This window comes from Nyctereutes procyonoides, unplaced genomic scaffold (genome assembly GCF_905146905.1).
Source record: "Nyctereutes procyonoides isolate TBG_1078 unplaced genomic scaffold, NYPRO_anot_genome, whole genome shotgun sequence".
Taxonomy (NCBI): domain Eukaryota; kingdom Metazoa; phylum Chordata; class Mammalia; order Carnivora; family Canidae; genus Nyctereutes; species Nyctereutes procyonoides.
The window spans coordinates 57,877,203-57,903,239 of NW_026575043.1; the positions used below are offsets into that span (position 1 = coordinate 57,877,203).

General features: G+C 38.1%; 1 protein-coding gene across 2 annotated transcripts in view; it reads right to left on the bottom strand.

Annotated features, from left to right (window-relative positions):
• The window catches only part of SBNO1 (strawberry notch homolog 1), a 62,835-nt gene that overhangs the window by 28,301 nt on the left and 8,497 nt on the right, over nt 1-26,037 (bottom strand). Inside the window, exons 2-16 of one of the 2 annotated variants that reach the window (XM_055322484.1) lie at nt 25,642-25,773; nt 25,017-25,121; nt 22,937-23,246; nt 16,292-16,392; nt 12,738-12,834; nt 10,562-10,722; nt 8,873-9,006; nt 8,594-8,684; nt 7,225-7,386; nt 6,250-6,385; nt 6,068-6,173; nt 5,780-5,933; nt 4,464-4,646; nt 3,933-4,030; nt 2,115-2,266 (exon numbers count right to left, since the gene is read on the bottom strand). In XM_055322484.1, the coding sequence (XP_055178459.1) occupies nt 2,115-2,266; nt 3,933-4,030; nt 4,464-4,646; nt 5,780-5,933; nt 6,068-6,173; nt 6,250-6,385; nt 7,225-7,386; nt 8,594-8,684; nt 8,873-9,006; nt 10,562-10,722; nt 12,738-12,834; nt 16,292-16,392; nt 22,937-23,246; nt 25,017-25,121; nt 25,642-25,773 (2,122 nt within the window). Of the gene's footprint in view, nt 1-2,114; nt 2,267-3,932; nt 4,031-4,463; nt 4,647-5,779; nt 5,934-6,067; nt 6,174-6,249; nt 6,386-7,224; nt 7,387-8,593; nt 8,685-8,872; nt 9,007-10,561; nt 10,723-12,737; nt 12,835-16,291; nt 16,393-22,936; nt 23,250-25,016; nt 25,122-25,641; nt 25,774-26,037 lie in introns of both variants that reach the window. The other variant, XM_055322482.1, reaches the window with a different exon arrangement.

Sequence of the window (26,037 nt, forward strand, 5' to 3'; positions counted from 1 at the left end):
AGTCCAAACACACTGTTCTAAAGATCTAGAAGAATGTAGTTCATGCATTCTTTAAATGAGATATATACAGAAAAAAACATTTTTTTAAGTATATAAATTTCCAAGCAAATGTTAACCTTTTAGATTCCCATAAGAAATCAGGCTATACTCAATTACTAAGAAGAAATTAGACATGTACATACAAATTCAAGATTGCCTTTAAGTGCACGTTTTAAAATAAATTCAGGATAACACAGAACCTCCAGCATTTTCACACTTTGTGAATGAGGCTGAGAGCAGAGACCTAATAATTACAGGTTTATAGAATATGTAAAAATTAAAATACTTTAGGGATGCCCGGGTGGCTCAGCGGTTTAGTGCCTGTCTTTGGCCCAGGGCATGATCCTGGAGTCCCAGGATCAAGTCCTGCATCGGGCTCCCTACATGGAGTTGCTTCTCCCTCTGCCTGTGTCTCTGCCTCTCTCTATGTGTCTCTCATGAATAAATAAAATCTTAAAAAACAAAAACTTCATTTGTAAAAGTCAAACAAGGTGCTAATTTAAATTATTTTAATGAGCATTCAAAAAACACATGGAAAAAAAAAACAACACATGGGCGGGGTGGTGGTGGTGCCGCCGCCGGTGCCTGGCTCAGTCAGGTAAGTAAGTGCCTGACTCTTGGTTTTGGCTCAGGTCATGATCTCAGGGTGGTGCCCTGAATGGGGCTCCATGCTGGGTGTGGATCCTGCTTAAGATTCTCTCTCTCGGGCAGCCCTGGTGGCGCAGCGGTTTGGCACCACCTGCAGCCGTGGGTGTGATCCTGGAGACTCGGGATCGAGTCCCACATCGGGCTCCCTGCATGGAGCCTGCTTCCCCCCTCCCTGTGTCTCTGCCTCTCGCTCTCTCTGTGTCTATGAATAAATAAATAAAATCTTTAAAAAAAAAAAAAGATTCTCTCTCTCCCTCTACTCCTGTCCCTCCCTATGACTCATGAGTACATACTCTTTCTTTCTTTCTCAAAGGAAAAAAAAAGGAAAAGACAAAGTCATCTGGAACAAACCATTAAAAGTTCACTTATGAGATAGATGGTAAGAACAACATAATTCAGGAAAGGGAAACAGGACCATGTGACCATTTAAGATACCACTGATTCTACAGTATTACTTTTTGTGCCATTTTTTGTGCCACTACAATAAAAAATATTGTCAATTAAAACAACCAATCCACTTTCAAGCATATTAAAAATGTAAAAAAAAAGTGTGCTTCTAGAACAGATTAAACAAGGTTAAAGTGTCAGCCACTGTGTTTAGAAGACACAGCATCAGTCGTTCCCACAGAAGTTATCGCTGTCTTAAAGAAAGCCTGAGAAGTTAACTTCTGAAAGCCGAACAGGTTACTAAGCCTCTAAACACAAACCAAAGTTTGCATATTATAAAATGTCCAAGAAGAACTGAGTGTATTCCTAATAATAAAATAACAAATGCCTTTTTAAAGACTATAAAAACACCGTATATGTCTACATGCATATGCAGCTTTGACAACAGGAAGGCCCAGATTTTGCTTTCTATATATCACCCACTAGCTTTGTGAACCTAGGGAGAATCCTTAACTTCTTAATCTTTCTGTGCCTTAGTGTCCTCCATCTCTAGAAAACAAAAAGTAAAAAAACAAAACAAAACAGACACACACAAAAAAACAAAAGATCTATTTTCATATGGATCCCTTATGGGTTAAATGATGTAAGGCCAATGCTTAACATCATACCTAGCATTAGTCAAATTATTCAAGCCCTAATTTAAAATAGGGAATCACTTGTGCATTCAAAACTACAAAAGCAACAGCAAAAATAAGCAAACACATGCCAATTTAAAAAGCAGCTCAATCCTGGGCAGCCCGGGTGGCTTAGCGGTTTAGTGCTGCCTTCATCACAGGGCCTGATCCTGGAGGCCCAGGATCAAGTCCCATGTCAGGCTCCTTGCATGGAGCTTGCTTCTCCCTCTGCCTGTGTGTCTGCCTCTCTCTCTCATAAATAAAATCTTAAAAAAAAAAAAAAAAAAAAGGCAGCTCAATCCCAAAATATAGTTATTTCAAAATGCTCAAATTTATACTCTTTTCAACATCATTTAAAGAACTCACCTTTCCGCTTCTTTACTTTACTTTCTTTACAAGGACTATCTCGTGGTGAACTGTTGTTACTTGGAGCTGTCAAATCAATTCCTAGCAAACTATAAAGTTTTTTCCGGTCTGGAGCAGGGAAGTGTTTTTCAATAAGTGACTGCAACACTCCTCTATTTACATGAGAGGAAAAGTGACAATTAGTGGTTGGGTTTGCAAAATAACTTATATATGAAATCTTATTAAATGTATTCTTAAGGGGTGAAGGGGTGCCAGAGTGGCTCAGTCGGTTGAGTATCCAACTCTTGGTTTCAACTCAGGCAACTCTCATGAGTTTTGGGATCCAGTCCCCTCTCAGGCTCCATGCTCAGTAGGGAGTCTACTTCAGATTCTCTCCCGCTACCCCTCTCCCCATGCATGCTCACATGCTATCTTAAATAAATAACACAAATCTTAAAATATTAATAATATATATATATTCTTAAAATATACCTCTTAAAAGTAAATAAATTATTTAATATAATAGAATATTGATAATCCAGGTGAAATAAATTTAACATTCTAGGCTAGGACAGCTGAATTGAAATATAGTTCAAGCCCAGCCAAATAGGCAACTTTTTTTTTTTAAAAAGATTTTATTTATTTATTCATGAGAGACACAGAGAGAGACACACACAGAGAGAGAGGCAGAGACACAGGCAGAGGGAGAAGCAGGCTCCATGCAGGGAGCCCGACGTGGGACTCGATACCAGTTCTCCAGGCTCATGCCCTGGGCCGAAGGCGGTGCTAAACTGCTGAGCCACCCCGGGCTGCCCAATGTGCAACTTTCTAGTGGCTAAGTTAAAAAGTGAAAGAAAGGGGCGCCTGGATGGCTCAGTTAAGCATCTGCTCATGCTGTGATCCCAAGGTCCTGGGATTGAGCTCTGCATCAGACTTCCTGCTTGGTGGGGAGATGGCTTCTCCCTCTCCCTCAGCCCCTTCCCCTGCTTGTGGTCTCTCTCAAATAAATAAAATCTTTAAAAATAATAATACTAAATTAAAAAATAAAAAGTGAAACTGGAGAAACATTTTTAATGATATATTTCAGGATATAGGCTAGTATCAGATATCAATGTATCACACACAATCAGTGAGCTGTAAAACATTACTTTAAGTCTTTAAAACCTTGTATTTTATATTCACAACACATCTCAATTTGGACTAGCCACTGACAGGCACACGTGACAGTTCCTATCATTTTAAACAATGCAGTAATAGTCACACAAGTATAGGAAAAGACATTAGGAAGTTCATGTTTTGCTTTTAGAAGCAGTTTTGAATTATATCCGTCTTAAAAATATCGACCTGAATATATCTCTTAACACGAGATAGTATAGCAGGGCAAAGGTTATTTTTGTTAATTTTACTATTAGAGTTAAAATTGGCAAGGCAGACAAACTGAAAAACATCTAAATCTTTCTAAAACTCTTTTTGAATATCTCATGACTCTGTGCAATTTTTATACTACATATTACTAAACTTGGGGAAACTACATGTAATGCTCCTCTGCATAATGGCAATTTCAAAAACATAAAACTGAAACTAATCCAAGATGTCACAGATCTCCAAGACAAAAATCACACCCTTCCGTTGGTCCAAACTACTGGGCACAATATTGTCAAGATGATTAACAATCAAGCACTTCTATGTTACTGTTTTCCAAGAGATATATTGTGATGGACATGCACAGAACAAAAACTAAGATCAGAAAAACTTTAATGATTATATACATGAATCAAAATTTTTGCCTATAGGACATTTAAACTGATCTAAATAAAAACTCAAAACCAAAAACATTACTTGGCAGTTGAAACAAAATCATTCAATTCTCCTCCACCCTCTTCCAAGGCTTCTAACGTTCTAGCTTCTCCTGTTGACTGTAGACCAATTACAACACACTGGAGAGAAAAATAAAATTGTAAATAAAACTATGCATGCTATGTGTAAAAAACTTAGCTAGGAAACAGGATCACAGCAGTGAACATCAACTGCAGTCCCTGCCTCAATTCTTTGTGATTTAAGTAGATATATATGTATTGCTAAAATGAAAAAACATGTATGGCAACCTATATCCCACACATCAGCAGTAGTTCTATCTATGGATGGCCAAATGATAATGGCTTATTGCTTTATATATTTTTGAGCTATCTAAATTCTTCATTTTAAACAGGCACTTCTTTTAACATTTTTTAAAAACATAGATTTTAAAATCTTATTACTATGTGATACCTTAACAACTCTCAGAAAAAGCAGGCATTGAAAGCAGAAAGCCTAAACACCCAAAAGACTAAGAAACATGACCAAAGAATAAATCTCATGTATTCAACTTACTTTTCCATTCTTGATTTCTTCTCGAGCTAGTTGCACAACCCTTTTAACTTTGGACGCTATGCACAAGTATTTGAAAAACCTCTGGTGCGCAGACCAGAACTGACCCCACATGGATTTCTTCATGCGTTGCTCAGCATCAATCAGATCTGCAGCTTGCTGAAATCGCTCTCTGGCAATGACCCACTGAAGACACACAATCAACATTTTAGAGATTTTATCTATGAGTGTGAATTATTTAAAAATGACCGATTGAAGCAAAATAATGTTAGGTGCAAGATTACTTACTTAACATCAATTAAAAAACCATTTTCAGTAACTTGGGAATCTCTAAACAAATGTTTTTTAGGATGCTCACACAGAGTTGCCCCTAAATTCTTATTACATACTAGAGTCATTTCAGGGAAGAGTTACACTGTAATTTTTTAAAATCATGCAACTTAAATAAATGGCTTTTATTTTTTTACAGATTTTATTTATTGAGAGACACATACGGGGGGGTGGGGGTGGGGCGCAGAGACACAGGCAGAGGGAGAAGCGGGCTCCATGCAGGGAGCCTGACATGGGACTCAATCCTGGGTATCCAGGATCAGGCCCTGTGCTGAAGGCGGTGCTAAACCGCTGAGCCACCTGGGCTGCCCAATAAATGGCTTTTAAAAAAAAGTTTCAGTTATCTTTACACGCAACATGGGGCTCAAATTCATGACCCCAAGAATCAAGAGTCTAAGAGTCACATGCCCTCCTCACACAGCCAGCCAAGTGCCTCATTACAATTGGCTTTTTTAGGGATGACTGGGTGGCTCAGTGGTTGAGTATCTGCTCAGGGCATAGTCCTGGGGTCTCAGGATCGAGTCCTGCATCGGGCTCCTTACAGGGAACCTGCTTCTCTCTCTGACCCTGTCTCTGCCTCTCTCTCTCTTATGAATAAATAAAATGAAATCTTAAAAAAAAATAAACAAAAGAAATGACTTTTTATTTTTTTAAAGATTTTATTTATTTATTCATAGAGATGGAGAGAGAGAGAGAGAGAGAGAGAGGCAGAGACACAGGCAGAGGGAGAAGCAGGCTCCATTCAGAGAGCCTGACATGGGACTCGATCCCGGGACTCCAGGATCATGCCCTGGGCTGCGGGCGGCGCTAAACCGCTGCGCCGCCGGGGCTGCCCAAGAAATGGCTTTTTAAAAATAAATTAACAAAAAGAAAGCTTAGAAAATTAGGAAAGTAAGGATCTGGTGATTTATGTGTTGTTTTATAGCAAAATATATTCTTGTGGGCTGAAAGACATTATAAATACTAGGAATTAAGAAAAAACTTCTCACCAGCTTGACTGCTTTGTTATACATTTTCACATAGCTCTGAGAAAGAAGAACTTCCTCAATTTTGAAGGTCACTCCAGTAAAACTCAGCTGTCGAGCAATGTACATTCCTCTAAGCTTCATATCCATAGCAACTATTTCCATGGCACCAACACCTCTGAATAAAATTAAAACACACAGTAACTATCATTAAATATAGTAGGGCTTTAATATAAGTGGAAAAGGTTTTAGCAATAACACCTCTTTTAGACTGCAACCAGAACAAATAGTGTATACTGTAAACTGCTTTACCTCCGTTCTACTGCTTGGATAAAATCACTAAATTCTCTAAATGGAGTTCCTTCTCCCCATATTCCAAGACGGTTCATATAAGCCATGTTTCGTGGTTCAGAAGCACCTGAAAAGTCCCAAAACGAAACATTTTATAGCTGAAAAAGTAACCTATGTATCTTTCAAATAAAATAACAACTTACCAGTGGCACTAGCATAAACAACTCTGGCCTTTGGCAATTTGTTCTGAAGCTCTAAAACTGCTAAGCCTGTCTTGGTTGGCTTTGAAGAACCAACAGGACATAGGTTTTTTGCTTTATGACATTCATCAAAAACTATCTGTACAGAATGAATTAAGGAACATATCATAATAGCAAATATCTCTAATCCTTAAGGAAGATTTAATGTTTATTTCAAGGCCCTGGGAAACTATCCCATATTTCTGGGGTGGTAGAGTGGGCCAAATTCAAGACAATTGGGAAGAAAGAGATGGTGCTGATAATAAAACCCCTGAGCATTAACCTTGTGAAGTAACACCAACATACCCATCAAACCCATCATCAGGCTTTGTGAAACCTTAACATTTTATCGTATTTGCCTCAGATTTTCTTTTAAAGATTACAAATGTAAATGAAGCCCACTATGTGCCTCTCCTTGAGATCACCCCTCCCTCTCAAATCTCAGAGGCAATCACTGATTTTGATATTTATATTGACCAGATATCTAATTCTTAATTAGAATGGAGAAAGGATCATTGTGGCAAGGAATGTCAACCACATGTATAATTTTGGCCAATTCTCAAAGTACAATTGGTGACTAATTTAATTATCATTTCAAAAACATTCCTCATGCATGACAATGAACGCTGCTATGAGCAAATAGGTTTGGAAATCACTAAATTCAGTTTTTCCCCTTAGTCTTCTCAGGCACCTTTCTATGTGAGTATGTAGTGTGAATTACTGAAAAAGTAATATAGTATTCATTACTTCCCACACCTATTAACATTTTCCTAAACCAGGAGCTTAAATATTGGCCTCTTATATGACAGGTACAAAAAAGAATCTCCCTTGGACACAGATCAGACATTAAAGCTCTCATCCCAGCAATTTCAGTTAATCTCAGGATTATTCTTACACTTTTGTGTCATTAAAAACAAAAATATTTGTTGTAAAGGATACCACTCCATCGAAGTCATCACCGCACCAATGCAGAAGTTGTTTTAATCTAGTTTTATATTTACCACCAGACTGACTTTCACCAATAAGGGAAGAATAGGTAGCAAAAATAACACCCTTTTTCACGCTCCCATTATGTTTGGAAGAAATTTTTCCATATTTAAACTAAAAAAGAAAAAAGAAGAATAAATACACTTTTCTCTGAAAAATTTATCTTATCCAAACTTCTACAGCAGGAACCTGGTGGATCCATCACAGGTTTTAGGGAAGTCAAAGGACCCCCTAAGACCACACACAAAATTTCTTCTACATACGTATACACAGACACACATGCATGCATACACTCACGTTTGCATACAACTTCATGATACAAGGATCTAGCTTTCAAAGTCTCAAAAAACTTCTATCAATAAAAAGATTACAAACACCCCTCCAAGAAAAAAAGTCACTATATTCACTCTACAAATATTTATTGTGCACTTACTATATGCCAAGTCACTATACTTAAGTTCTAAGGCATATATAAAGAATTATGATTAATAGTTAATATATCCTTCTTCAATTACACGGACTAAGAAATAAAAAATATTTCTAAATGCCAGTTATGTGTTTTTAGTTTTGAGCTGTAAGGGGTCATTCAAGACAAAGTACTTTACCTACCAATCTACTCAGTCATACCCACCCAAAAATGCCAGTGAGGAGCAGGGCAACATTAAACCAACCTAGGGCTCACATGGAAAGTAGATTTACTTATTTTCAAATGGCTAACAGGGAGGTATCTGAAGGAACTCAGTCTGCCTATTCAACCCTTGTAACTCCAGCTCTTGGTGCACAGGAAGTCAATAAAGATTTGCCAAATAAACATTAAGATTCTTATCACATTAAACCGTGCTTTCGATATCGAGACACATTTTCTTCCATTTGACAGGACTGTTTTAACATAAACACAGATACAGATTTACAAACTCAGTGGATAGACAAAATATCCAAATCAGTATCCAAGCCTCAACAATTATTTATGTGCTGGGACTACCAATCCACACAGCTTTACTACAATGCCTTATTATGCTCAGTTAGGAATTAGCTATATAAAGTTACCCCAAAAACAAAGACAAAAAGAACACTGAAGACTAGAATAAACTCCATAACCAGAGACAAGGCTATTTTGTTTGCCACTACACAACCATACCCGGCATAGTACTTAATGCATAGTAACCCACAAACCAACTAGAGTAGCTAGCACTCACTAATACTTTCTATAAAATAATTCATTTAATCCTCACAACAACTCTGTAAAGTAGAAACTGTTATTCCCATCTCATAGTTGAATCTATATTTACTGAATGACTAACTGAATAGAAAACTTTCATACCTTATTTAATGAATGAACCAAAATGTTTTTTGCTCCAATATCCCTCAAATCTCTTTCAGCATCATACTTCAAATCATTTGAAACACTGAACCTGCCATAAAAAAAAAAAAAAAATTAAATGCAAATTCCATCAGTCTAGCAGATTCAGGATAAATAAAACCAGGGCCTGACACTTAAAAAATAAATAAATAAATAAACACCTACTCATTAAAACCCAACTCCCACGATGAAGTAACTATTCACAAAAGAAAGCTTCCATAGCCAGCCTTTGGCACTTACCATAATGCTCTTTTTCTACTCAACAAATAATTTTCATAGATAATTCCTGCTATCGTCCTTCCTTTTCCTACACCAGCACCATCACCTATTAAAAAGCCAGCACGATCTCCATTAGGTAGGAATGTTTCATGTTGCTGAAAAAGAGAAGGCTGGTAATTAATTAATCTACTCTTTTAGACTGGTGATCAGTCTTTCAAACACTGTTATAGGAATATATTAATATGATCTTTGTGTATACAAATGACACACAGTTTGGCTCAATATGGATACTTTCTTTATACTTATCTTCCTGGCTACACTCACATGCACCAAGTAACTGAAATCAACAAATTGGTGAGCAATCACACAAAAATATGAAGGATGGTTACCTGTTTGGCCATTACATATTTTATAGAAAGGGAATACAACAGAAATCCTCTTAAGACAACTCGCATAACTAATTCATGGTTTTGAAAGCTGGTACAATACCCATACAGTAATACCACAGTTCATTTAAACACCCACCAGGGAATGGGCTTTTCTATCCTTTCAGCAGCATTCAGCTACCAGAGTTAAAAGAGATGCAACAAATAGTCCCCCCTCCATCCATCTTCTTTACACACACACACACACACACATACACACATTCTTAATCTAACAGTTCTACCAGATAGACTCCCAATAACGGAACTGTCAGGTCAAAGGATATACTTATCTTTTTTTTTCAAGTAAGCTCTACATTTAACGTAGGGTAACTCACAACCTCAAGATCAAGAGTCACATGCTCTAGTGACTGAGCCAGACAGGAGCAGTAGAACATACATATTTTTAATTTTTTTAAAAGATTTTATTTATTTGAAAGAGAGCAAGCAAGCAAGAAAGAACATGAGCAGAGGAGAGGGGTACATGGAGAGGGAGATAAAGAACCTCACTGAGCAGCAAGCCCCATGCGGGGTTTGATCCTAGGACCCTGAAATCATGATTTGAGCCGAAGGTAGCCACTTTTACCAACTGAGCCACCCAGGAGCCCCTTAATTTTTTTTTTTTTTTTTAAGAGGAAAGGCACATGCACAAGAGCTCAGTGTGAGGAGAGGGAGAGGAAAGAGAAAATCTGAAGCAGGCTCTATACCCAGCATGGAGCCCAATCCAAGGTTCGATCTGAAGACCCTGAGATCCTGACATGAGTGGAAATCAAGAGTCTGATGCTTAACCAACTGAGCCATTCAGGCACCCCATCTTTTTAATATACATTTCCACTGAATTCCAAAAAGGTTATAACATTTGTCATTTCTTTTCTTTTTTACATTTGTCATTTCCAGTAGAAATGCACCTCTTGTGTCCATCTTACCCTTTTAATTTTTTAACACAGGAGGAGCATCTGGGTGGCTCAGTTGGACATCCGACTCAGATTATGATCTCGGGGTAATGTAATTGGGCCCCCACGTTGGGCTCCACACTCAGTACAGAGTCTATTTATCCCTCTCCTTCTGCTTCTCCCCCTGCTCACATGCACTCTCTAAAATTAAAAACTTAAAAATAAACCAAAAAAACAAAAAATAAAAGTAAAAAAAATAACACATGAAACTTCTATAAAAGTCACATTCACAAGTTTTTCATGCAAGGAAAACTTACCTTTGTATGAATGCAATTATATTATAGGGACTAGGATTAAAAGATAAGTATTGTATGTAGTTACAAAATATTGCTTACCTGGGCTGCATAAGTAATTGCCTCAAGCTGTAATGCTGATAACCAGCCATTATCAATGGTTTCTTCAGAAATGGATGTTTTGTACCAAACATCAGGAGGAGTAACACTGGATAAAGAACTAGTTTCCACTACAGCATCTGGATGACGTAGGCCAATTTTTACTAAATGAAAATTTTAAAATACTTCATTTTAATTTTTCTAGGTAATAATGCACCCAGTTTTATTCTATAATATTGCCATATTTTTTCTATCATATAAAAAATAGAAGTAAATAAGTAACTATACACTCCAGGATTCTACAAAGGCACTGATAAGGTTTGGTAAATTACTATTTAAATTTGACTAAAGGAAAAAAAAAATTTGACTAAAAGGATCTATTTATCAAATATTTATGGTTTAAATAGAGATCTGCTGATTTAAAAAAGATCTAGAAAAATATCAATTTAGTATCACCAGGTTCTCCAGCAGCAACAGAACATAATCCTAGATGTGGAAATTTATTGAATGAATCATTCACTTGAATCAATGAAAGGTTTGGAATATAACTTTATTTTGAAAGTTATTTTAATGGAAATCTTGGCTATAAAATTAAATAGCAACTAATTCCCCCAAATGCATTATGTGAATAGTTTATTTTTTATTTTTGTCAATAGTTTTAAATAAAGGTCAGCACAATTTTTCTATAAACAGACAATATTTTCAGCTTTGCTGATCATCTGCTCTATTATTAAACATTGCCAATGTAGCAGTGTAAAAGCAGTCTTAGCCAATAAACAAACTCATGAAAATGATTATGTTCTAATAAAACTTTATGTAAACACACAAGGTTCCAAGTTTAGTTTACTGACCTTGGTTTAAAGAAGTGCCATTGATAAGCTTTCAATCTTTTTATGAGAACTATTATGGGGGTGAGAGATCTACCCTTTTCAGATACACAACCTAAAGTTTAAAGTTCATTTTCAAAAAATTTATGTAGGGGCACCTGGGTGGCTCAGTGGTTGAGCGTCTATCTTTGGCTCAGGTCATGATCCCAGGGTCCTAGGATTGAGTTCTACATGAGGCCCCCGCAGGGAGCTTGCTTCTCCCTCTGCCTATGTTTCTGCCTTTCTCTGTGTCTCTCATGAATAAATAAATAAAAATTAAAAAATAAAAAATTATGTATGTATTTTTAAGTAGGCTCTACACCCAACATGGGTCCTGAACTTACAACCCTGAGATCATAAGACCCCAAGATTAAGACTCATATACTCTACACCAATTATGCCGGCCAGCCACTTCCTAAAGTTCATTTCAAATGACCAGAAAATTATGGGATCCTCAAGTCAATACATAGTTAGTAAACAGCAATTTTTAGTTTAAGTGGTAATATTAGCAGCTTTTTATAGAAACTCAAAGTACATAAAAGATTCTAGCCATACTTTTTCATTTTATCACCCCCATACAATGAAAAAGTCAACATTTTTATTATCAAAGCTAAAAACTATTAATTTTCAATTTGACATAATGGCCTCTAAAAAAAAAAAGGACTGTTATGGAAAAAAGAGTAGAAGCATTAATATACACCACTGAAATAAATAGCACATTTTTAAGATTCCATGTTTTTATGCTTTGTATAAAGTATATAAAGCTAAGATACAAAAAAAAAAAAAAGCTAAGATACAGATTTATATTTCTGCAATTTACTATGATTTTATAATCACTGCTGATATGAGTGAGCAAAATTAACTTGAAACAAAATAAACCCTAAGCTTTTCTAGTTTTAAAGAACTTCAACCCAAAACACTTCTAAATTTGTGTAGGTAAAATAATCCATAGTAAAGTTTTCATGTAGGTATTTTAAAACATAGTATAATTTAAAACATATTACAAAGCTCTTGTCAAATTCTGAGGTATCCAATATTAACAGATTTTTTTTTTTAAAGATTTTATTTATTTATTCATAAGAGACATACACACAGAGAAGCAGAGACACAGACAGAGGGAGAAGCAGGCTCCATGCAGGGAGCCCGACGTAGGACCTGATCCCCGGTCTCCAGGATCAGGTCCTGGGCTGAAGGCGGCGCTAAACCGCTGAGCCACCCGGGCTGCCCCTATTAACAGATTCTAATAGATAATAACTTAAGTTTAAGAAGAACCCAGAAGTCTTTCACTATTTTGACAGTTCTGAAAGACATACATTTTATTGGCATATACTCTGCGTAAGTTTCTGCGTGACCCATTTCTTCTTCATCTTCTTCCTCTGGCTCATCTTCCTCTTTCACAACAGGAACCTTCTGTAACACAAAGGGAGAGTAATCAGAGTCTGAAGGCCTAGCCAACACACACACAAATTCTTCTGCAGGAACACTAACAGTCTTCAATCTTGGAAACATGACATACATCTATATTCCCTAAAATCTGGGTCACATTTTGTGTCTTCCATGCTTCTCCAATGAGTACAGCTAATCCATGACCTACTCTCATCCCTAACATACCACTGGGTCACCACAGGGCTCCACCATCCTTCCAGCTACCATAATCTCAAACTACTTTCCCCTTCAATATTGCCTACCACCCTCCCTGATGCCCAGAACTGAAACCTTAGTCCTCAGTCTTCATTTCAATTCCAGGAATAGAAAGACTAAAAGAATTTGAGAGAAAAGCTGGATGAGCCCCAGGAGCTTATCCTACAATGTCAATGGCAGAAACTCTGTTGAAGTCACACATCCCACCCCCATTTCAGTGCACCTTCATTTCAGCTGTCTTCTTTCCAATGGACACTGAAACTAAACCCCCAGAAAAATCTGGATTTAAAAGTTCTTCTGAAGGAGACAGAATCTGTTTTAGACATCTATGTCTTCAAATGCAACAATAATCATATGTAAGAGCAATAGCACTTACTCTCCAAACTCTGGCACACCCAAAGATGCAATGGGGAGCTATTAGTAACTATACCAGGAAAACAGGAACGAAGCCAGACACTTGAGTGAATGGTTACTAGTCACATGTTTCTTTGTTTCTTTACAGACTCTTAGAAGGGTGAAATAGGGAGGAGTAGGGGAATGAAAGACCCAGTACAAGCCTCTTTTCACAAGTAAAACCATCAACAAAGCTTTATTAAGGTGCTTGTTCAAGAAAAACTAGAGAAAGCTGTGAAACCCAGTATATCTAGAAAAGGAGAAGAAAAAGAGAAACCAGTCAGGACCTACAAGCAATGCCAAGGACAACAAAGCCTTGAAAGGTAAGGGTAGGATTTTCCGATTGCTTTTATTTATTCTGTAGTACAATGGCACATAGATGCTCAATAAAAGTGGGAAGGAGAGGGAAGATGGTAGATAAACATCCAATCAACATTAATCCAGGATATCCTCAAGAAAAAATCCAGAACAGCTCTGAATGCTCTTAGAAAGTGTGCCCAAATGAAACTGATTTCAGAAGCTGTAAACAAAGTTGGGTTGGCCAAAGAAACAGATGTAAATCCCCACTCGGCTGTTATTCGTGTGGCCTCAGGCAATCACTTAAATTCTGAGTCCTCCCCATCCTCACCTTCACCTCTTTCCCCACCTATCAAATAAGAACGCATACTAAATGACCAGCCTCCTTCCTTCTCTATCTGATCTTCCCATACCTGAATTAAAAAAAAAAAAAAAATTACCAAGAGCGTAATTGGAAGATAAGCTGATGACACTATCTGGTAACAAAACCCAGGGAGACAAGTAAATTTCTAAGCTATTAAAATGGCAATGGAGGGTTACCAAGTTTAGGGTCAAGAAGATAATTATGAAAAAAAAAAAAAGAAGATAATTATGAGGGGAAACAGGGAAAAATTGTGGTACCTGGGGAATGCCTGCCCAACACACAAAACAAGTGTTCACTACTCAACTGGAGGCATGTTTTACTAGGTGGGGAATGCGAACCCAGGGTTGTCAAGTACTCCTATTTTTCAGGAGAACCTGGAAATCAGATTTTTATTTAGTAGCAACAAACACAAAATTTTTCAATATATCATAGAAGCCAAACAAAACACATCTATCAACTGGCTTTGGTGTAGCCTACCAGTTTGTAATCTGTTAGAAGTTTCTTTTATTTTCTTTTTAAAATAAGATTTATGCCCAACTCAAGGGGTCCCAAATTCAAGACTTCAAGATTAACAGTCACATGCTCCATTGACTGAGCCAGCCAGATGTCCATTAGAAGTTTCTTTAACTGCAAGGACAACATAGAACTTTTAGCGTATTATGGGCAAACATGGGTTAGACTGGGAACCTGAGCACTATGTACATTTCTTAAAGAAAAACACAATCTGGGCAGCCCCGGTGGCGCAGCGGTTTAGCGCCACCTGCAGCCCGGGGCATGGTCCTGGAGACCCAGGATTGAGTCCCACGTCAGGCTCTCTGTGTGGTGCCTGCTTCTCCCTCTGCCTGTGTCTCTGCCTCTCTCTCTCTCTCTCTCTCTCTCTCTGTCTCTATGAATAAACAAAATACAATCTTTAAAAAAAAAAAAGAAAAACACAATCTTACTTTCTAAAAATCAACTTTCATGTAAGTTACTGATACACAACCATTAAGTAAAACTGGGTGCTGCTAGCATTCATTCTCCTGGTCTCTATTCTATTTCTTTCCTATTCTATATTCCATCCCCAAGTCTATTATTATATGCAGTCACCTCATATTTTCCTTTTTTTCCCTTTCCCCTTACCTTTTCCCAATTCTCTTTGCAATCTCCCAAGTTTAGTCTCTTAATACCTCCCTTCTGGATTACTTAACCAACCTTTCACCCTCTCTTCCCCATCCGACTCATCCTGAATCACTAACAGATCTTCCCACTGACGCTGCACCAAGCTTCACAAAATGAAGTCTTCCCAGGCTAATTAAGTCCAAGGAGATCTCTTCCTCCAAATCCATAACCCTGAATTTTAAGTATCTCCATGTATCGCTTGCTGTACCCGATGTTACTACTTAAACCACGTGCTTGTCAAATTGTGTGACTATGGAAGGGGGAGCCATGTAGTATATATCACTTGTACAAACCTATCACATACATGCAGTTATACACAGCAGTTATGAAACAAATGTACTGTTAACCCAAGGTATTTCTAAAATAGAAGAAAAAAATTACTTATAACTAGAACATTGTATGATTTGACAACTCATAACTACCTGTATAATTAAGTTCAATCCCAAAATGGACATAGTTATCAAATACTTTTGGTTAATTCCATTGTCTTTGATTCTCATTAGATGGGATTCACAATAAAATGATGTCAGTACCGCATGTAATACTAAACATGCAAGCTATAATCACCTTTTTAATATGTTTATGTTAGATATTTAATGCTTACTCATTAGTTCATGCCGTTTAATAGCCCCCCTTCACCGCAAAAAAGTTTTTTGTTGTTTTAAAGATTTTATTGATTTAACAGAGAGAGAGAGAGAGAGAGAGAGAGAGAGAGAGACAGAGAGAGAGAGAGAGACAGAGCACAAGCTTGTGAGTGTGTGCGCAAGCACACACCCAAGAGAGCACAAGAGGGGGGCAGGGGTAGAAGGAGAGCAGATTTCCCACTGAGCAGGGAGCCTGACTCAGGACTCTCGATCCCAGGATACTGGGATCATGAATGAAACCAAAGGCATATGCTTCACTGGCTGAGCCACGCAGGCACCCCCCCAAAGAAAGTTTTCTGAGGGTTGTTTTAGAGCACTTTTAGCCAACCATACTTCCACACCAAACACAGATGTAGCTTTTGAAACTCACCATGGTTGGAGAAAAACTCCTCATTTTCATGTCGTTTATCCATATTCTTGCTACTTCTTTATTAGAAGACTCTTTCTTTACTGTACCATTGCTTACATCAGCTGAGGGGGAGAGTTATTAGATTTTAGAACAAAATCAGTATTTTTTTGGTAAAAATTTTTGCTAAATTTTTTTAATTGAGGTTTTAAAAAAAATCTTATTTTGTTTTTAAATATTTTATTTATTCTTAACAGACACAGAGAGAGAGGCAGAGACATAAGCAGAGGGAGAAGTTGGTTCCCTGTCAGAAGCCTGATGCAGGACTTGATCCCAGGACCCTAGGATCATAACCTGAGCCAAAGGCAGATGCTCTGGGAAGCCTGGGTGTCTCAGGGGTTTAGCACCACCTTCAGCCAAGGGTATGATCCTGAAGACCTGGGATCGAGTCCCACATTGGGTTCCCTTCATGGAGCCTGCTTCTCCCTCTCCCTGTGTCTTTGCCTTCTCTGTCTCTCTCATGAATAAATAAATAAAATCTTTAACTAAAAAAAAAAAAAAAAAAAAAACCCAAAGGCAGAGATGCTCAACAACTGAGCCACCCAGGTCCCCCTTAAAAAAAAAAATTAAATCTAAAAATTCAATAAAGCTTACTCACTTCACAAACCAAAAATATAAATCTGCTTATCACTAACATAAATTAAGCATAAGAATGAAAACATTCAAAGCTGTATGTTATCATGGAGATAAGAATTAACCTTAGAAAACAACTAACTTAAACAGAGTTGTGTGTACAGGAAACTTGAGAACTAGTTATCAGAAGGACACCTTAACCAGAAGTGTTTCATAGTTTATTTCAATACAAATACCAACAGCCAGCATTACTTTGGGACCTTTCACTTGGTTCATCAAAAACAAAGAAAACACAGAACATGTTATCACCAAAACAGAATCAATCTCACCTGAGTTGGTGATCTTTACTTTCAAGGCAAAATAATTTTTCTTGGAAGGAAAAAATATCAGGGAACTCTATTTTCCACCTCCTCATAGAATAAAGATCCAAACAATGAATCTTTTATTCTTCTATACCAGTGGTTTACAAACTTTTTAGATACAGCAAGAGATTCCCTCAATCTGAATATCAGGCCAAGTAGAACTGCTTGACTGAATTGTCTAGAGCCCCTGTAACTAGTCTGCTTCCCTGAAGCACTCACTTCAGGGACTCGGGATTCCGGGATGCCGGGATGCCGAGATCAGTGTGAAAATCACACCAGGACGACTAATTAACATCTTTATCTATTCTACCAAAACACAGGGAGTGTTTGGGAGACCTCCCACTTGGGACTCCAAAACGACAAAGTGTTAACAAAATAAGGAGGCTGGAACAGAGATAACAAATTTAAGTGTTCCGTTTAACTGTAGGAGAGCCAGTGAACAGTTTGCAGAGTTACAGAACTGGACCTCATGTGAGAGCTGCGAACGCAAATAGCCAAAAGGCTCAAGGCTCCAGAAGGGTCAACACCCATAGATACGTGAGAAAAGAGCTTGCAAAACCTTGCTCTTTGCAGTTTTATACATTTAATGTTCTTCCCTTTCAATAAAAAGATGACCCTTTGCTACAACACAGAAGTATGCTTATCTTCAGCATTCACTTACATGTTTCTTTCTTAGCCCTGGTCTAATCTGACAGTTTCTCAGTCTTCCACACAATGACGGCCTTGATTTGTAGTCTTTTAAAAATTACTCTACTGGGGCAGCCCCGGTGGCCCAGCGGTTTAGTGCCACCTTTAGCCCTGGGGTGTGATCCTGGAGACCCTGGATCAAGTCCCATGTCAGGGTCCCTGCATGGAGCCTGCTTCTTCCTCTGCCTCTCTCTCTGTGTCTGTCATGTATAACTAAATAAAATCTTTAAATAAATAAATAAATAAATAAATAAATAAATAAATAAATAAATATAAATAAATAAATAAAAATAAAATAAAATAAATAAAATAAAATAAAATTACTGGATATGGGAGATGTTACTGTACTAAGCATTACTTGACCAGCTCTAAACTTATACTGTTTTGTTTTGCTTTCTAAACTTACCTCACAATAGCACAGTCTTTTCCTTTAAATTATGAGAACATGTACTGATTTGAGGAGTGGAATGCTCAGAAAGCCACTCACATAAAAACAGTAGGATTTCTCCTCAAACTCAAAGACTAATGAAAGCTGCTTCCACTAACTGCTGATCATCCAAGTCTCCCAAGAGTCATTATAGGTGGGCCCTGCCACCCCAGCCAGGTCAGGTCCATGGGTTCTGCTCTCCAGGGTGGAGGAGAGTAAAAATCAGTCTTAAGGCAGTTAAAATGACCTCTCAATGGGCATCTAGCTGCCAGACTGCAGTTAGTTCAGGACAGTGATCTTGAGAGTAAACTATAGCCATAAGGACACAATGGTACAGACTCAAACAAAAGATTATCTGATATTTTTTAAATTACATCTGTCACTGAAGACATAGTTCTACGTCATCCTACAAACACTCCTTGACTACTGCTTTAGAAAAAAGCCCCTGCCCTCTACTTCACAAACATAAGCACAATTTCCAAGCAGTCCATTCTGCCACAAGATTATATAATGATATATACCAGGTATTAAAACTTAACTCCCGATATTAGAAATATAAAGCAGCTATTTGGAAAGAGGAACTATTTGTTTAATACCTATCAGCTCATTCCAAAACCCTAATAAAATGCTATTTGTGTGCTTGTATAAATTCTCAGGAACCTCCATTCTATTCCCTTGATCCAAACATATCCACCCAAATAAATTTACTTAGGAAAAAAAAGGCACCCATCCCTACACTGAAACTATAAAATAGTCAGCTCAGAATATAACTGATATCAGTTACAATTTCCAACAGTGCCCACCATGGTACTGTTACATAACAGGCACTCAAATACACACTTCAGCTGAATGTAGAAGGGCAGATTAGCCCTATTAAAGAGTTTACGTTTTTCAGTTTCTAGAACTGTACTACTAAAATTTGATGTAGCCAATTAAAAAACACCTAATAATTTCATTTTAACCTTAAAAATTACCTTACTAAATATGAAGCTTACTCTGAACACTGCACTCAAAACTGTAACCTCGGGATCCCTGGGTGGCGCAGCGGTTTAGAGCCTGCCTTTAGCCCAGGGCATGATCCTGGAGACCCGGGATCAAATCCCACGTCAGGCTCCCGGTGCATGGGGCCTGCTTCTTCCTCTGCCTATGTCTCTGCCTCTCTCTCTCTCTCTCTCTCTCTCTCTCTCTCTCTCTCTGTGACTATCATAAAAAAAAAAAAAAAAAAAAAAAAAAAAAACCTGTAACCTCTTCCTGCCCCATATCTCTTTCTGTTTCTCTCCATAGTGCTTATCCCTGTAGGACACACTATATAACTTTTTTATTATCTGTCTCTCTCCACTAGAATGCAAGCTCCAAGACTGCAAAGATCTCAACAGTTTTCTTCCCAGCCATAGCCTCAAAATCCCAGAAGAGTGCCTGGCACATAGTACTCAAATATTTTTTGAAAAACGAGCAGTAACAAACACTCCAAAGAAAAACTAACAATAAAATCTGTATTCTTTTTTTTTTTAAGATTTTATTTATTTATTTATTTATTTATTTATTTATTTATTTATTTATTCATTTATTTATTTATTCATGAGCAACAGAAAGAAAGAGAGAGCGCACACGCGACAGACAGAGAGGCAGAGACACAGGCAGAGGGAGAAGCAGGCTTCATGCAGGGAGCCCAACGCAGGACTTGATCCCAGGTCTCCAGGATCAAGCCCTGGACTGAAGGTGGGGCTAAACCGCTGAGCCACCCGGGCTAGCCCTAAAATCTGTATTTTTTATCCATGAATAAGCTCTTTAAAAAATGTAATTAGGGATCCCTGGGTGGCGCAGCGGTTTAGCGCCTGCCTTTGGCCCGGGGCACGATCCTGGAGACCCAGGATCGAGTCCCATGTCGGGCTCCCGGTGCGTGGAGCCTGCTTCTCCCTCTGCCTGTGTCTCTGCCTCTCTCTCTCACTGTGTGCCTATCATAAATAAAAAAATAAAAAAATAAAAAATAAAAAATGTAATTAAACTACTGTTGAACTTTTCCCTTTAAACCTTATCCTTAAAGGATGAGCTCATGGTGACACTTTAACAACCCTGAATATACTAAAATCCACTCAACCGTATGGTTTAAAAGGGTGAATTTTATGGTATATCCTATACATCTCAATACAGTTTTTTTTTTTTAATAAAGTTGTTTTTAAAGAAAAGATTATATGTGGGACCCCTGGGTAGCTCAGCAGTTGAGCGTCTGATTTTGGCTCAGGGCGTGATCCCAGAGTCCCGGGATCGAGTCCCACACTGGGCTTCCTGCATGGAGCCTGCTTCTCCCTCTGCCTGTGTCTCTGCCTCCGTCTCTCATGAATAAATAAATAAAATCTTTAAAAAAAAATTGTATGAGTGCTTGTTCTAAAATAAAAACCACAGCGAGGGGCACCTGGGTGGCTCAGTTGGTTAAGCATCTGACTTTGGCTTAGGTCGTGATCTTGGAGTCCTGGGATCGAGCCGAGCCCCAGTCAGGCCCCATACTCAGTGGAGAGTGTGATTTTTTCCTCTTCTCTTCCTCCCGCTCATGCTCTCTCTCAAATACGTAAATAAAAACACTTTTTTAAAAAGGTGAATTATTTTATAATGAAAATGTATGTATTTTATTTTATTTTTTTTAAAGATTTTATTTATTTACTCAGAGAGAGAGGCAGAGACACAGGCAGAGGGAGAAGCAGGCTCCATGCAGAGAGCCTGACGTGGGACTCGATCCAGGGTCTCCAGGATCACGCCCTGGGCTGCAGGCGGCTCTAAACCGCTGCGCCACCGGGGCTATCCTTAATTTTTTTTTTTTAAGATTTTATTTATTTATTCATGAGAGACACAGAAAGGGGGAGAGACATAGGCAGTGGGAGAAGCAGGCTCCTGCAGGGAATCCAATCCCCGGTATTCTGGGATCACGATCTTAACCAAAGGCAGATGCTCAACCACTGAGCCCCACCCAGGTGCCCCTGTATTGTAATTTTTTTAAAAGATTTTTTTATTTACTTATTAGAGAGAGAGAGAGAGAGAGAGAGAGAGAGAGAGAAACAGGCAGAGGGAGAAGCAGGCCGCAGGCAGGAAGCCCGACGCGGGTCTTGATCCCCAGTCTCCAGGATCACGCCCTGGGTGGAAGGCGGCGCTAAACCACTAAGCTAAACCACTAAGCCACCAGGGCTGCCCTGTAATTTTTTTAAAAAGGTTTTTCTTGGGATCCCTGGGTGGCGCAGCGGTTTGGCGCCTGTCTTTGGCCCAGGGTGCGATCCTGGAGACCCAGGATCGAATCCCATGTCGGGCTCCCGGTGCATGGAGCCTGCTTCTCCCTCTGCCTATGTCTCTGCCTCTCTCTCTCTCTCTGTGACTATCATAAATAAATAAAAAATTAAAAAAAAATAAAAATAAAAAGGTTTTTCTTGGGCAGCCCTGGTGGCTCAGCGGTTTAGCGCCGCCTTCAGCCTAGCGCCTTCGTGATCCTGGAGACCTGGGATCAAGTCCCACATTGAAATCCTTGTATGGAGCTTGCTTCTCCCTCTGCCTCTTTCTCTGTGTCTCTCATGAATAAATAAAATTAAAAAAAGAGAAAAAAGAAAAGACATTTTTCTTTATTTGAGAGAGAAGGGCAGGGGGAAGGGCAGAGGGAGAGGGAGAAGGACAAGCAGACTTTGCATGGAGCACAGAAGCCCCACAAAGGTCCTCAATTTCAGGACCCTGAGATCACGACCTGAGCCAAAATCAAGAGTCAGACACTCAACCAACTGAGCCACCCAAGCACCTCAAAAATGTATGTATTTTAAAAGACAATTTACTAAATATATGACTACCCAAAAGCAATTAAGTCACTGACAGGCAAAATAATAAACTGTAAAAGTTAGAGTTAAAGCAGTAAAACAGCCTGGGTGGCTCAGCAGTTTAGTGCCGCCTTCAGCCCAGGGTGTGATCCTGGAGACCCAGGATTGAGTCCCGTGTTGGGCTCCCTGCATGGAGCCTGCTTCTCCCTCTGCCTGTGTCTCCGCTTCTCTCTCTCTGTCTCTCATGAATAAACAAAATCTTCATAAATAAATAAACAAATAAACAAATAAATAAATAGCATTAATATCAGTTTAAAGCCAGTTATTTCATGCATGGTCCAAGGACCACGAGTAACCACCACCACCTCTGAAAAGCTGGTTAGAAATGCAAAATCTTGGGCCCTACCGTAGACCTACTAAATCTGATTCTGTTTTTGAACAAGATCTCCAGGTGACTCATAAGCACATAAAGTTTGAGAAGTACTGATTTAAAGGACTGAGAAAATATTAACCAGTTACTCCCAATATATAAAACTGAAATCTCATGGTGTTAAGTAATGTAGCTACCTGGTAATTCCACACTTCATTTCAAGATAAACGTTAGGGCTTCTAAATTTCTCCTTCCCTTGAATTGTACAAATGCAACAATTGTACAGAGTCATATATATATGTCACTCATAGCCAGTTGTTTTAAGACCCAAGCAAACCCTTAAAAACACACCGACACATCTTACCAAACGGAGTCAGTTGACAAGACTGAAAACGGACTTACTAGCTGCTGTTGCAACTGGCTGAGCAATATTAGCTGGTGGCTTCAGTTTCATGAGTTCATTCAGACTATTATTTTTTAGTAGGTCCTTCAGCTGAACCTGTTCTTTTGAGGGTGCAGAGGTCATGGCATTTCGTACTGCTGGTGCTGAGACTGAAGGGCGTGTGTTTGCAGTAGTCTGGATAAACTTTGTTAAAGTGATGGTCTGCCGATTTGTTGTTACAGGCGGTGTTTTAGTCATTACAATTGTAGATCCCAAGGTCGGAAGCTGATTTATTTGATTCAGCACAAATGTTGTAGTAGATGGAGGCTGCTGCTATAAAAGAAAACCATAACATATCAGACCACTGAGAAGTACTGGATTCTCTAATGTGGCCTAGATCTACAAAAAGAGGAGGCCATTTAAACCTCAAAAATGGACTTTAATTCTTACCTAAACATTAGCACTGTATTTTTAATTAAATATGCCTAATTATAAACTACTAAGTTAAAACTACCACTTTGACAGGAAAAAAAAAGATATAGTAGTAGTGTGACATTTTCTATAACTGCTGGGGTTGCAAGCATAAAATGGGACTATCCTAAGCAAGCGGTGATGTGTAGTAATGCTGTATTAATATAAGGACTAGAAACAGAAAGAATTTCTAATCCCAGCACTGCCCCAACTAGGTTGAAAACCTTAGGCAAATCATTTCACCCCCAGAGGCCTAGGCTCTCTGAGGTCCATTTTCCATTGCTAGCATTTTATGATTCTTGTCCAATGTTTTGTTTGCTACCATACCAACTATACCAATGTTTAGAACTTAAAATATAAAACCACCAGAGTTTTAAATACCTATGCTGCATGAATGATCCAGCCAACCACCAATGTCACATACTGCTGATAATACAGGTAACTACCTTTGAGCGTAAGACAAAGCTACACAGCATTTTCTTTTTAATAGCTTGGGGCAGGGGCGGCATTAGGAGTTGGACAAAAATGCAGGGAAAAGGGGTCAGAGATTAGGAGGATGACAATGTGGTCTGTGACTATAATGGACTGAATACAATCAAGGTATTTTTAAATTTTAGTCTATGTCTACTTCCTTTCCTCCTCAAAGTATTTTTCCGTGACTCATGTAACAAAAATTTATGGATTACCACTTATCACTTTATTTTTTAAAGCAGGCAGCTTTGGGGTACCTGACTGGCTCAATCTTTTTTTTTTTTTTAATTTTATTTATTTATTCATGAGACACACACAGAGAGAGGCAGAGACATAGGCAGAGAGAAGCAGGCTCCATGCAGGGAGCCTGATGCAGGACTCGGTCCCGGGCCCTGGGCTGAAGGCAGACACTAAACCACTGAGCCACCCAGGCGTCCCTGGCTCAATCTTAGAGCATGCAACTCCTAATTTAGGATTGTGAGTTCAAGCCCCATGTTGAGTATGGAGTCTACTTTAAAATAAAAGCCTTTTTTTTTTAAAGAAAAGATTCATTCATTCATTCATTCATTCATTCATTCATTTATTTATTTATTTAAATAATCTCAACACTCAATGTAGGGCTCAAACTCAAAACCCTGAAATCAGGAGTCACACGTTCCACCAACTGAGCCCAGCCAGGTACCACTTACAACTTTTAAATAAAACTCACAATGATTTATCATATGTTATAAAATTTTTAACTAGGTTGTCCAATAATTTTATATCACTAGGCTTAAGTTAATAATTGCTATATTAAAAGTAAAACCAGAGGAATTCTGTATTTAAAGCATAAAAATCACATCTACCAATGGACAAAAGCTGAAATCAACAAGGAAAAATGAAATGTGTAGTGGGGTAACATGTAGCTCATCTTTACTTCATAAATTTTCTATCATTTACAGTTAAGTAAATTTTTAAAAAGTTTGTTTTATCCTAACTACCTTTTGATCAACGTAACTATGAGATGAATCAAAGAAGTGTTTTATAAATAGGAGGCAAGAGTAGCATATTGGAAAGAAATAGTAAAAACAAGATTGGTTTAATAACTTTATATTACAGGTTATTTTCTTACAATTCAAAACCATTTTCGTAATCATGCCAAATGTAAATCATTCTTACTCTAACATTTAGTAGTGCTGGAGTAGGTACTGTCTCTGGTTCTGGCTTAACAGGAACTGTTGCTTCAGTCTCCAAACCTAGTTCTAATGCACTAAGTGGCACAGACTAGAGAGAAAACAACAGAGAAAGAAATAAAAAATGACAGCAGTAAATTCTGTTTCAAGAACAAAAGATGTATTTATTTTATTAAAACAAAAAATGTTAAGTTTTACACTCAGAATGTAGAATCTCTGATACCAGGTATGAAATAATAATCTTTACAAGTACACCTTCACAAAACGATACTAATACCAGAATCTTTTTACTTTCAGAGAATCTGTATAGTGAAACCTCAAAAGAGGATCCTCATAAAGTACAAAGACAACTAGTAAGGAGATAACCTCCCACAAGAGCTCTAAACAAATCATCTTTTACATACGTACATACATACACACACACACATATATCAAAGCAGAAAATGTCTTGATTTTCACTGCAAATATTTTCTATCTCATGAAGACTAATAATATAAAAATAACATAAACATGCTTATTTAAAATTATGTCTTAATAATGCCTGTTTCTAAAAGTAGAAATTAAAATTAAGAAACAATCCACTTTTTACAGAGGCTTTGGAAAACTCTTACCTGCTGAACTGGAGGAGTAGCTGTTGGAGTTGCAAGCCCTGCATCTCCCCCATCAATATCAAAGAGGTCATTCGGACTAATTCCACTCTCACTCAAAGCAGCAAGCAGTAAATCTTGCCCTGGCTCCACCATCTTTAGAACAAAATATTTAATATTAACATAAAAAACTTAAAATGCCAATTAACTCTCTTCTAAATACAAACCAACATCTTCTACCAGATCCATCTATTTGGTATTTATGAAGAATCTGCTACATATCAGGCAAGAAGGATAAAGGAGAAAACTCTGATTCCAAAAATTTCACAGTAGGATGAAAAGGACGGAGAAATATGTAAATCACAGCAAGAGTGTATGTATACAAAATACTGTGGGAACAGAGAAGGAATGCTGCTGAAC